Genomic DNA, 12,262 nt, shown 5'->3' on the forward strand with positions numbered 1-12,262 from the left:
TTTTAAGCAGAAAGACTTATGACTTGTAAGTAAGTCTCTACAGGTCCCACTCCAGAGCTGGGCAGACGAGGGCAGAGCCCAGGGAAGGGGGCAGAGAGGACACACTGGGAGAGAAAAGCCGCCCGCGGGGAAAAGGAAGCAGGCATGGGCGCTTTGGACCCAAGGCTCGCCCAAATTCTGAACTAACTTTTGTTGTTTTGGAAAAATATCAGAAATCAAAGTTGCAAAGATTTTTAAAATTCTAAGTTTAGAAAACTGCCGTTGTACAATATTGATGGGGTAGGTAAACACAGGGAATGAATGTCACCCACCAAGCGGTAGAGAAATTGTTAACAGGAACCAAAAAGGTAGAAAAAAGGCAGAAGAGAGTGAGAGAGAAGCACAGGGCCACAGAGGTGGCTCACGGCAGGGTCCTCTGGAATGCAGGCGTAAGAAGGGAACCAGCCGGTCTATTGGAGCGCCTGCGCTCTGCATCCAAGAAAGAGGTGGGGCACCCACGGGCCGCACCCACCGCCTGCCCTGGTGGGGGCAGGAAAGAGGCAGAGCCGGCCGACTCCACCCCTGTTTTCTCTGAGCTCCAATCATCCTGGCCCAGTGGTTCCCAAACTTATTTGGCCTACCGTCCCCTTTCCAGAAAAAAATATTACTCAGCGCCCCCTGGAAATTATTTTTTTTTCAATTTTAATAGCAATTAAACAGAAAGATATATGTATTAATGTTTCTACCTTTTTCATAAAATATAGTAACGAAAGGTGTAAATTAGAAACATTGAAGTTTGAAATTATGAAACTACTTATTGAACTCAGAATAGAAAGGTAATACAAAAAAAGTTAAAACAAATGCACCTGTGGCCATCACCGCCTCCCTGGATCGCTGCAGCGCCCACCAGGGGACGGTAGCGCCCACTTTGGGAATCACTGTCCTAGACAATTAGTCAGATTTCACAGCGACCCCACTGTGGTCAGAGCGTCCCCCAGAGCCAGGCATGAGTCCAGGCAAAGCAAACCTTTCCCCTCACACTTACAAGTTCCTACTACTGAGTCCAGGTGCCTTGTTGGTATGTAATGTAGTTTGTACAATACTGATCATTGGTGGTTAATTTGTTTATGTTTATTAAGGAGATAAATTAAAATTAGCCAATTGCATTCCTGGGCAGCAGAGTGGCTCCACTTACTGAGAAATCTGTTACTTCCCAGGCACAGCCCCACCCCCAGCTCCCGACACCGAAGCTACTGTTATAAACTATTTTCTATTACATTCGATAGGTTTAAGTAAAACTACATGGGGTGCTTTCATCAAAAGGAGTGGAAATCATTCTTCAAAGCAGAGCCCATTCGAAGTTGAGACAGATGATGTTTTTCAAATTGAGCTGCAATTCAACAACGGCAACTTTATGCCTTTGAAATGATGGACATAAGGAGCAATTCTCTACTTTAAACTCTTCTGCTTTCATTTAGGTTCTTAAGACTAGGAACACTCCAGGGGTCCCTGATTCTTGCAGCTTTTATTTTACCAATGACTGCGTTATAAGTAAAAAATCTGTTTTTTATGAAAAATTTATGATTTTATAATGGAAAAGTTTTCTCATTTTCATATTGGAGAAAGTCTTTCTTCCTTTGAGCGATTAGTGTACATTAATGCATAATTTATCATGTATATTATATGACATATCTGAGTTGACAGACAGCCGTATTTCAAGCAAACATAGGTTGCATTTAGTTTTTATTATTTACAATAAATTTCCTGAAGACTGAAGAATCAATTTAAACACTCAGGGTTTTTTTCTGAAATTTCTGGGGAATGGCCAAGTTCAAATCATAATAAATTTGAACAGAAAATGACAGAGAAGGATAGTCCCTGATATCAAGTTCTGTGCCCCAGACCTTTTTAAAATTTTTTATTGATTGATTTTAGAGAGAGGAACGGAGAGAAAAACATCAATTTGTTGTTTCATGTTGTTCCACTTAGTTATGCATTCATTGGTCAATTGATTCTTGTATGTGACCTAACTGGATATTGAACCCACAACCTTGGCATATAAAGACAACGGTCTAACCAACTGAGCTACGTGGCCAGGACTGTGCCCCAGACCCTGAGCATAGCTCTCTGCTGGGACACAGACACCCCAACCCCCCCTCCCCCACCGTGAAAGCTCACAGGCAGGTGTGGCTCCCACAGCGCCAGCTTCAACATCTTCTGGCTCAGGTTTCTGTGGGTCCCTGACAGCATTTCCAAACGTTCTCATCAAAATGGGAAGATAAGGGTGGCGCAGTGGATTTTTCATGATCATAAACATATTTCGTTTAAAGGAGTGTTTGGTCAATATGAGGTTGTCCTTTTCTTAAGCCCTTTTCTTTCTAACTATAGTTGATCTTAGGATGCTTGTTATAATTGTTGTTTTTTAACATCCTTACTTGACAAAATGGAAAGTTGTCAATCTTCTATTAGTCTTACCTTTTATCTTTAAAACCATAGTAAACAGCAAAAACCCAGCATGAGAGCCATCTGAGTGAAACTGGCAGTGGGAACGAACATCAGTGCATTTCCTTCCTCTGGCGTCAGGGCTCAGAGGGGCCCGCACAGCTCACTGCCTCAGTTTCCTTTTTAAAAAGTCAAGTACAAGCGTTCTGTAAGTTGGGAGACTTCTCTAGCATCTAAGACATTTTAGGGGGAAAGTGTGATATTCTGGTTCCAACCAATCACCAAAGAACTGGATTAAAAATATCACTGATGGCTAAAATATGTCACGACATAGTCCTAAAAGTATCATTAGTCACACACCTGTCAGGATTGAATCCTCCCTCAATCTGAGTCCATCTAAGAGTTACTCAACTATTTGCCAAACTGAATTTAGTGTCAGCTATTTTACAGACTATTTCTAGATCCCACCACCTCTGCACCACATCGGTGAGAAGCCACGTCAGAGGCTCCCATCCTGGAGAATCACTGTGTGATCCAGTCCTCGGTGTGCGGGGAGCTGGAGGCGGTCAGAGCGGGTGGGACTCCAAAGCATCCTGGGATTTGACAGCATCTGGGGAAAACACAGGGTGTCCATGAGGTGCGTGCAGAGTCCTGGCCTTTGACTTCCTGGCCTTTCTGTCCCTTTTCCCCTTCCAGTGAAATCGGATGAGTTACAGACAATCAAGAAAGAATTAACGCAGATCAAAACTAAAATCGACTCCTTGCTGGGGCGCCTGGAGAAGATTGAGAAGCAGCAGAAGGCAGAGGCGGGTAAGTGAACAGACTTGTGGGAATGAAATCAGAGACACTGTCAGTCACCTAGACAGGCAGGGCCAGGGGCCTGGGCAGGGCGGGGCCAAGGACGGGGCCAGGGCCAGGCGCAGGCTTCATAGAGTTTAGGGCAGATTCACTGTGAAGTCTGTAAGCTAGAATTACAACAGGGAGATCTGGTCTTTTACTTTTCAGAGAACATGAGCCAATTTGTCTAAAATTCATATATTCACAAAAGGGAAAAATGAAAAGTATGTTGATGCTAAGTAGTGGTGTGATTGTCCTTGGAAGTTTATAGGTCAATATCAAGTAACCTTTAAGAAAATAAAGTCAATTCATGGGCCAATGCTATCAGACTAAAAGTACAATTCATACGTCATTAAATTAACTGCAGCAGCATTGACTGGATTTCAAGGTCGTGATCACAAAGCCCAACTCCTGCCTCGGTGTGACTCTGTGAGATTTCAGGACCCAGTTCAGAACTCACCACCCCAGTGTCTCTGCCACCAGCCAAGTCGTTGATTACAGTTTCACTATGTCATGTCTCTGGGCCCTGAATTGTCAGCCCTGACCTTGGCTCCCAGTCCCTTTTCATGCAATACTAGTGCCCTTTTTCTGTGGCCACGCTGTCGCTTAGAATCACAGAATGTGAGAACTGGGGTGAGCCTGGAGGTGACTGGTGCCCAGGCTGACACTGTGTTGTGCAGCCTCAGATCCCCCGAGGCCCCTTGAGACAAGATAAGGTGGTAAAAGAGGGTAACTAGCCCTCCTCCAGCCCAGCCTCTGCTCCCAGGCAGAAGGGTCGCCTCCATCTGTTTTATCCATTGGGCCTCAATCTATGACTTCATTTGCAAAAAGTTTCATTTGAAAAAATAATAATACAGTTTTGAAAGCCATTGCTCCCATCCAGCCCCTCACCTCCACGAGGAGAAAGCAGAGGGTCGAGGCAGACAGACTTTTCCATGGCCACGTAACCAGTTAGTGGCAGCCCAGGTCTCAAGCCCAGGTCTGTGGGTGAGTCCACTGTCTTTTTGTTACCAGGAAACCCCTGGGCTCAGGCTGCCTGTCACTGTGTCCAGTAACGAAGGCTGGGTTGAATTACATAAGGCAACCAAGAAGACAGGGCCCTTACAAGCATCAAATCCTGCCTCCCAGCAGGTGCAGGGGGCAGGGTTATAAAGGAGAAGGGGCTGGGGTGAGGCGTGCAGTCCTGGGGGTCCACAGATGTCTGCTATTGTCCTTGTCATCAGGTGATAAGATGATGTTGGCAAGATGATGTTTTGACTCCTGGTGGGTCGGCCTGACCATGCTTATCAGGGCTGAGTCACCTCCTCCATTGCTTCGCACAGGCCTTGCAAAGTAAACTTAAGAAAAACTTAACCCTATTCACATGAGTACATGTGTTCTAAGATTTAAAATAACATGATTCTCTTTCAGATGAATCCAGGTGCTCTATCAGATTATAAGCCCCCCTATCACTTTCCCATCTGTAGTGTCAATCTCAGGTGCCACCAGGGCCTCATCCCAGGGTGTCACTCCTGCGGCTGCCTGGGAAGCTCCTCCCTGGGGAGAACCTGCAGGGATGTGGGCCCTGGGCTCCGACACAGCGTCTGGCCTGATGTGACCGTGTCGCTGGGTAAGGACCAAGCAGCCCGGCTCAGGAGGCACGTGGGGCCTCCGGGAGACAGGAATGAGCGCGGGTGCAATCCGCCCAGCCCCTACCTCTGCCTGAGCCTGTTCCTCACCCACAGTGAGGACAGCGGTGCCTCCCACTGTGAGGAATGACAGGCTGCCTATGGAAGTTGGTCCGCAGTCCCTGGCGACGGGTAAAGGCTCTGATCAGAGCGACCTCGGGCTGGTGGGAGCAGACATATCCGACAAGGAGTGTTTCCCCCAGGTTCCTGCAGCCCGTCTTCTCACCACGTGCAGCGGCTCCTGACCACGTCTTAGTTCATATGGATGAGAAATGAGAGAGGAAGCAGACTCATGTTTATTAAAAATTTCTATTTCAAATGTATTTTCTGCTGAGCAGAGATTCGCTGCCTGACCTGCTCACTGGAGAAATGTAGGCTGGAGGGAGTTTGTCACATGCCGTCTGGGGCAGAAATCGAAAGCATTTCCAGACAAAAATATCCCAGGACATCCCTGAATCAGTGTTTTCCTTCAAGGAACGTCTGTGAAATTCGTTATTATGTAAAACAACCCCTGCAGCGAAGGACTTTGACAACCAATTTCCACTTCAGCTGAAAGGGTTGTGGAGAGCTCATTTAAATCCAGACCACCTCCAAGAGGAAACTGTGCTGCTTCAGCCCATCCTGCCAGGCTGGCAGTGCCCTGCAGGTGTCTGCGAGCGGACACCAGGCCCAAAGCGCGCCTCCTTTCATCAGCGGCCGGCGCGTGTCCAAGCTTCCCGTCAGAGACGTTGCTTCTTAAGCGATGGGCTTGGTCCTTTGATGGGCATGCCCCCTTCCTTTCCCATGTTGGGAAGAAAGTGAAATTATTTCATTGCTAATTTTTTTCTTTTGCCATTTGTCTCCTGAACCTCATTCATTTTTATAGAGATAAGATGATCATTTTCTATATATTTTTTATGAAAAAAAACAACAGGGTTGTATGAAAAGAGTCAACCCTACATTATAGAAAGTAGAGAGAAATACAGTAAAATTCTTTAAAAGACTCACTATCTCCTTATTAATATTCAGGGGCACTCATTTTAATATTTATTTGGTTGCAAACTAATTATTTGGTAGCTAACATTGACTTTTATTGTTGCTGTTTTATTCGTCTCTCATTCTCAGTTTACATCGTTAGATGATGACAGTTCTCAGGGCAAAGGCAGAGGCAGGAAGGAGATGGGGGTGGGGGGAGAACGCGCCTCCTCCTCTCCTCCCCCACCCCACTCCCGCGTGGCTGGGTTCAGGCTGCACAGGCCTTCTTCTGGGTTGTTGGGAGTGAATCCCTAAGCGTCAGGAGTCCGTGTGCTGAAGTATAATTACAACATTTTGGATTCTCTGCACCTCAAACAGCGTCCAGCAGAGACTCGCGTGGTACACGGGCTCTTTCTTTGAGCTTGGAAACCTCCCTCCAAGAACAAGGCCGGGCTTCTCCTCCTCTCTGCCCGCCCCCCCCCGCCATCAGCCTCGTCCCAGCAGGAGCACGTCTGACTGCTCTCAGGGTCTCCAGCCCTTCCCCCTTCCCGTGTCAGCTAGATGGAGGGATCCTGGCCTCAAAAGTAGTCCCAACTTTTAAATTATCATTGTTATGAATCCACCACGCTTGTGGTATTTTTTCCATTGAATAATTCAGGTAACAATTTTGGGATATACTGACTATTTATCGAAAACAATAAATAACCCTTAACGTCAGTTTAGCCTAAAAATGTGCTTTATTCCACACATAAATTGCCACATATGAATAGCACAAGTGTTATGTAGTTTACATGGTGATGTTGAACGACCCGAAAGGGTGTACAGAAAGAACAGGAAAAACAATGGGCACAATTACTCCATGGGTGGCCACACTTTAAAAAAAAAAAAATCACATGCCAGACATCCAGTCTTTGCTATGAAAGGGCAATTAGACATTATCTAGTTCCACTTTATTCCTGGGGGAATGGCTAATACATGGTCAGCCGGTCTCTCTCAGCCACTCCCAGTGGGCATAGGTCATGTTTATGATAATGCTAGACTGAAGCATGAGAGTGGTCACAGGCCAGAGTCCCATTTGGGGTATATCCATCTTCCCATGTGCGTGGTAAAGGATAGAGGTTTTTTTTATGAACATCAATGTCCAAAAATGGAAGATTATAAATAAATGTCAAAATACATGACTTCTTTGGAAACATGAGACTTCAGTCCTGCTGCAGCTGCGCATGGGTGCGCTGCTCAGCCAGCTAGTGTATGGGTGCCCCCGGGCATGCACTGATGTTAGTCACGTGGTCCCTGTTCATACTGGGGTCTCAGGCACCTATGGAAGGGTCCGCTCTTCTGAACCAAATGTCTGCTGCTTTCACTCATTTCAGTTCCCCTTTTATGTCCCCTGAAACCGAGCTTAATGTCCAATCCCTTGTGAAGGTAACAGCCAATGAAATATTTAAAAGAGCTAAAATACCCCGCCTTCTTAAACCTTTGAACAGAATCCTATCTAATAATAGACAAACATGGTAATTGACCATACCTTTGCTACACCTCCCATTGGCTAATCAGTGAGATATGCAAATTAAACTGCCAACAGAGATGGCAGCTAATTTGCATACTGCAGGCAGGGTGGGATAGCACCATCCCGCCTGCCCCACTGCCACCTGGGCCTGCTATTTGCCACCTGGGGTGCTGGGGCGGGACAGTGCCATCCCCCCTGCCCTGCTGCCATCCAGGCCTGCTATCTGAGACCTGGGGCAGTGGGCATCCCATGTGCAACCCGACCCTGGGTGGCTGGGTGGGGCAGTGAAGGCTTGAAGGCGGCTCCAACCAGAGTGAAGGCCTGAGTCCCTCATCTTGAACCATTGCCATCTCTCTTCTCTGGTCACAGACTGTGGCTCTCAGAGGGAGGGCGCTGCTTCAGTGTGACTGGGTTGCCACCTATAGTGTGACCTCATTTCTGTTCTGATACCTTCCTGTCATTGATAGTTTGGATCAAATTGCTGATGCTTCTTGTTACAAATGAGCAAACACAAGAACCAAGCCCTGCTCCCTCCTGGAACTGTATCAAATGTGTGATGGGATCTTTAAACTGAAAACCCCTCATCTTAAGGAGAATGGGGACCCAGCTGTGGAGGCTGGGCCGATGGACAAGTGGACCAAACTCAGCACACCCACACAACCTGGGTCCGGTTTTAATCACCCAACTCCCCCAAATCTCAGCATGAAGGCAACCATCTTCCTCTAGTAAACATGGCAGAATGCCCGTTGGGGAGCCAGAAACCCGTGTTATCCTCCCGACTGCTGCTGGCCCAGTAGGAGACTGAAGAAGTGTCTTCTAACAGAGCTAACACGGCAGATCTCAGGCTGCTAGACAGATTGGAGAGCATTTGAAAACAGAGAGAGAAGAGTTTACACCATTCCTCTAGAAACTCCCAGCATTCTCTCCCTCTCAGGAGCCAGGCTCCTGGAAGGCACTAGAAGACTTCTCAAGTGGGAATATGACCAGCTATAAAAGAAAGATTTAAAGATGCTGGCATGGGTGCCACCCATTGAAATGGTCAACAGGTCACCCTGCAGAAACAGACCCCATTGTACACACTGCCGGCTGGCACTCTAACACCCAACTGTTACTGGGAACAGACAGGAGAAAAGATGTAACATAAAAAGCAAATACCAAAATAGAAAACAAATTGGAGGAAACCGAGATTGTGCGGAAAGAATAAAATTTCAAAAACAAAATGAGAAAAAATGCAGATTAATACCTTGTGAATGAGAAAAGAGTGCATTCATGAAATAAGTACCTGAAACATAAACCGAGGATTCAGATGGCAGGTAAAGGAGCTTTTTAGAAATTAACACATGATGGCAAAATAAATTACAACACAGGAAGGAAGACAAGTTGGAGGAACACCCCCAGAAAACCTGGGAGAAAGCAAAGATGGGAACAGGAGGCCCCTGAGCGGGGGAGGAGAGGGTCTGTGGCAGAGAACTGAATCCCCGCCTCCAGAGGGTGGTGGCAGCACACAGGGCACCGGACTGATGGAGAAGGAGCGATGGCATCGCGTTATGAAGACCTGGGAGGGAGTCTCGGAAAGAATAAGCTGAGCGAGTAGAAAGACTTTAAGGAGCTGAAAATGGGGAGCAGGGAGGGACAGACAGTGCTATTTCTTCTAAAGAGTCTCAGAAATACTGGACTGAAAATATTAAATGTTTTAAAGAAGCTAAATTGGGGGGCGGGGGAGCTGTCTTTAACAACTCCATCAGAACTTTCGGGTGCTGTGGAGACTTCCTATGCTGCCCCTCAGAGAACTGTAGGAGGAAATTGGAGCTGGACGCGTTAAAAATGGCAAGGAAGACATCATTCAAGACTGTGGCAAGAGGGGTCAAGACCGCTGTGGATTGTGGGAACCGAGCTCCACCCCTTTAAAACGAAGGGTGGGGGCATCTAACGGCTAGAGGAGCTCATGGACAAGCACTGGGGACAGCAGTGGGAGGTGGGTCAGCAGGAGCATCTGTGTTAGCCAAGTGGGCAGGGAAGGTAGGTGTCCATCTCCGGCTGACACTGGGAGGGGACCCTGTCTCTCTTAATGATCAGATTTCAAAGGGACACTTTCTAGGTCTTGAGAAGACATGTCTGGATACTTGTAAAAGATTTGCATCCCAAAGGGGCAGAGTAAGAGTTCCCATAGCAACATCTCTAAAGTAAGTGCCCCGAGAAAAAGGCCAGGCCCATGGTGAGGAAGAAACTGCAGCTAGCCGGCCGGCCACGGACAGCCTCAGGCCCTGGGAAGTCACTCACTCAGTCTTTCCAGTGGACGCTCTCCTCACTTTCTCATCCCAATAGAGTCCCATCCCGGTCCTTCCTCCCATCAGCTGACAGCAGCCCTGCCATCCCAGCGCGAGCTCAGCACCTCTGCCCACTCAGTGGCCAGTGCAGCAGCGTCCTCCTTCCAGGCTCTCTCTACTCCGCCCCCCTGCTTTCTCAGCCCTCAACCCTCCTCACCTCTCACTGACACTGTTCTACCTTCGTTTTTAAACAACTTTCTTGAGATGCATTTTACAGAACACAAGTTTTACACCATTCAAGAGTATAATTCAGTGACATCTTAGTAATTTTACCAAGTTGTGCAACCTTCCATGGGAGACAGAAACCTACCTTCCAGGAGTCAATCAGCAAACACGGGCAGGTCAGCTAGGACTTTCACCCACACCACCAGCTGGCCTGCTCATGGCTCCCCGGCGCCTCCTGACTCCTTGTCCTGGCGAGGATCCCTGAGAGCTAGTCCGACTAAGAGCAGCGACTTTGTGCCTGAATGAAATCTGGAAAGGGCCTTATAACCTTTACTAAAATGGGGAAAAGTAATAGCTGACCCTTACAATTATTGCAACATTTAAACAAACACAATATCTCAGCACTTTTCTAAACGATTTATATGGCATTTGTGGTGACGTCGACAGTCCGAGGCACCTCGTGTGGACAGCTTGGAGGTCACGTTCTCCAGGAATGCGCTTCAGCAACTGATGTTTCATCGCTAGCTTGCCTGCTGCTCACGTGTGCTCCTGCCAGTAGTACCAGCCGTAAGAAGCCACATCTTCTAAATGACATTGATTGGAATCATCGGGTCAAATTCAGGAGCTGTGATGTAGAATTTCTAAACACAGTTGATACTGGTGTGAGAAACAAACCTTTCAGGACACTGGCTTGGCTCCCATGATTAATGTCACTGTTTTTGTATCAACATTCCTCCAGCCGTCTGCTCAGCAGGCTGAGCTAGCAATTAACCAGCATGTCAAAAAGCTGGATTGCCAGCTCAACCAGTTTCAGAGTTACATTAACGGCAACAGCTATGCAGCAAAATGAATTTAATACACATGCTTCGAACATAAATTCTAAATATTCTCACTTGTTTACTGAATCACACGTAGCTTTTGAAATAGAAAGGAGATGTGCGGGAAAACAGGCAGACACAGGACAGAGATGGAAGATGCATCTCCCTCCAGGCTTACTGGAGCCCGAGGCATCTCCCACAGAGGACTTACCCGTCACTGTCCCTCCTCAGCTTGACGTCATTGTTCAGCTCCAACAAGGGCCCAAACTAAGCAGACTAATTCATTGTTGAATTTAAAATGCTCTGGTCACTGGAGAGAGCCAAAGTGCCCTACGGGTGTCAAGTTAGGCCTTTTTTCTTAGAGTTGGAATGCCTTCAGTGGGAATTTCAGCTCCTACATTTATTGACTGTGTGACTCTGGCCATCTTACTGGGAGGATGGACACTCCGTTTCTTCATCTTTAAAGTAATAAACAAGCCCACCCTGCAGGATGCTGCAATGCCTAACGTTAGTGAATTCTGCATGGTCAGCATTTTGTGAGCACTCACTAACTTACAGCCATAATAAAGTTTTTTTTTCTGCTGAAATCCATCGTTTACAACTTTCTTCTTGGGAACTCTCAGACCCCACATTTGACTTGGACTTAGTGTGTGCGTCTGTGCTGTGGAATGTTACCAGGAGGTTGCTTTTAATTTCTCTTTGGATTCATATGTTTGCTTCCACGGAGCCAAACTCAACAATCACCCCAACTCTATGAAAATAATGACACCCAGACATTTATGTTTTAGTTCCTTAACAATTCGTGAATATATTCTGCAAACATTTAATTTGTATGTAAGACTCTGAGTTAGCTGCCAGAAATACAAAGATAATGAAAGTGTTTCTGCCCCAAAGGAGCTTTACTAGTAGGGACATGTGGGCATGTGCACACACACACATACACACAAATACACATACAACAACACATACCACATACACACATATACACACACACACAACACATATTCATACAATAAAAAGTAAAAGTGGTAGTAGGAAAAGGATTATGCAGATAGAGAGACTGTTATGAAGGTATGGATATTACTCATTTCTAGCAGAATAAAAGTAGATAATTATTCATAAAAATAGGACAAGTTGCTTTTTCCTTTCCATTTCAACAAGATGATTACGGGGTCCGACCTGCTTGTGAAACTGACCCATGTGCTCCCTGTGTGAGTTTGTCCATGGAACCCATTTGCTTAATGGCCTTGGCATTTCCCACTGAGACAATGACACAGATGGAGGAACCACAGGCCTAAAGCATAGGCTGACTGTGTTCTGTTAAACTTTATGAATCGATGGCCATTGTCCTCAAAGTTTTTCTCAACCCAGGTCATGTCTCCCATGCATTTAGTTTTGAGCTAATAAATAGGGTTGTGGTTTTTTTCCAATGGACTATATTAAAACACCACCACTTTGAAATAGGCCAGCAGAGCAATTACATGTAGGTTGTATATTAATACAAAAAAAAACAGAGAATAATTTATAACACTATTTCTTTGTAGACAAAAATTAAGGGGCCAT

The 12,262-nt window shown here is 46.3% G+C and overlaps 1 protein-coding gene across 5 annotated transcripts in view; it reads left to right on the forward strand.

The window, feature by feature from the left end:
• The window catches only part of RALYL (RALY RNA binding protein-like), a 564,488-nt gene that overhangs the window by 521,675 nt on the left and 30,551 nt on the right, over positions 1 to 12,262 (forward strand). For all 5 annotated transcript variants that reach the window (XM_006759135.2, XM_006759133.2, XM_015560925.1 and 2 more), the window contains one exon: positions 3,118 to 3,231. In XM_006759135.2, coding sequence (XP_006759198.1) covers positions 3,118 to 3,231 — 114 coding nt within the window. The remainder of the gene's footprint in view (positions 1 to 3,117; positions 3,232 to 12,262) is intronic.

The sequence above is a fragment of the Myotis davidii genome, unplaced genomic scaffold, assembly GCF_000327345.1.
Source record: "Myotis davidii unplaced genomic scaffold, ASM32734v1 scaffold14, whole genome shotgun sequence".
NCBI classification, from domain to species: Eukaryota; Metazoa; Chordata; class Mammalia; order Chiroptera; family Vespertilionidae; genus Myotis; species Myotis davidii.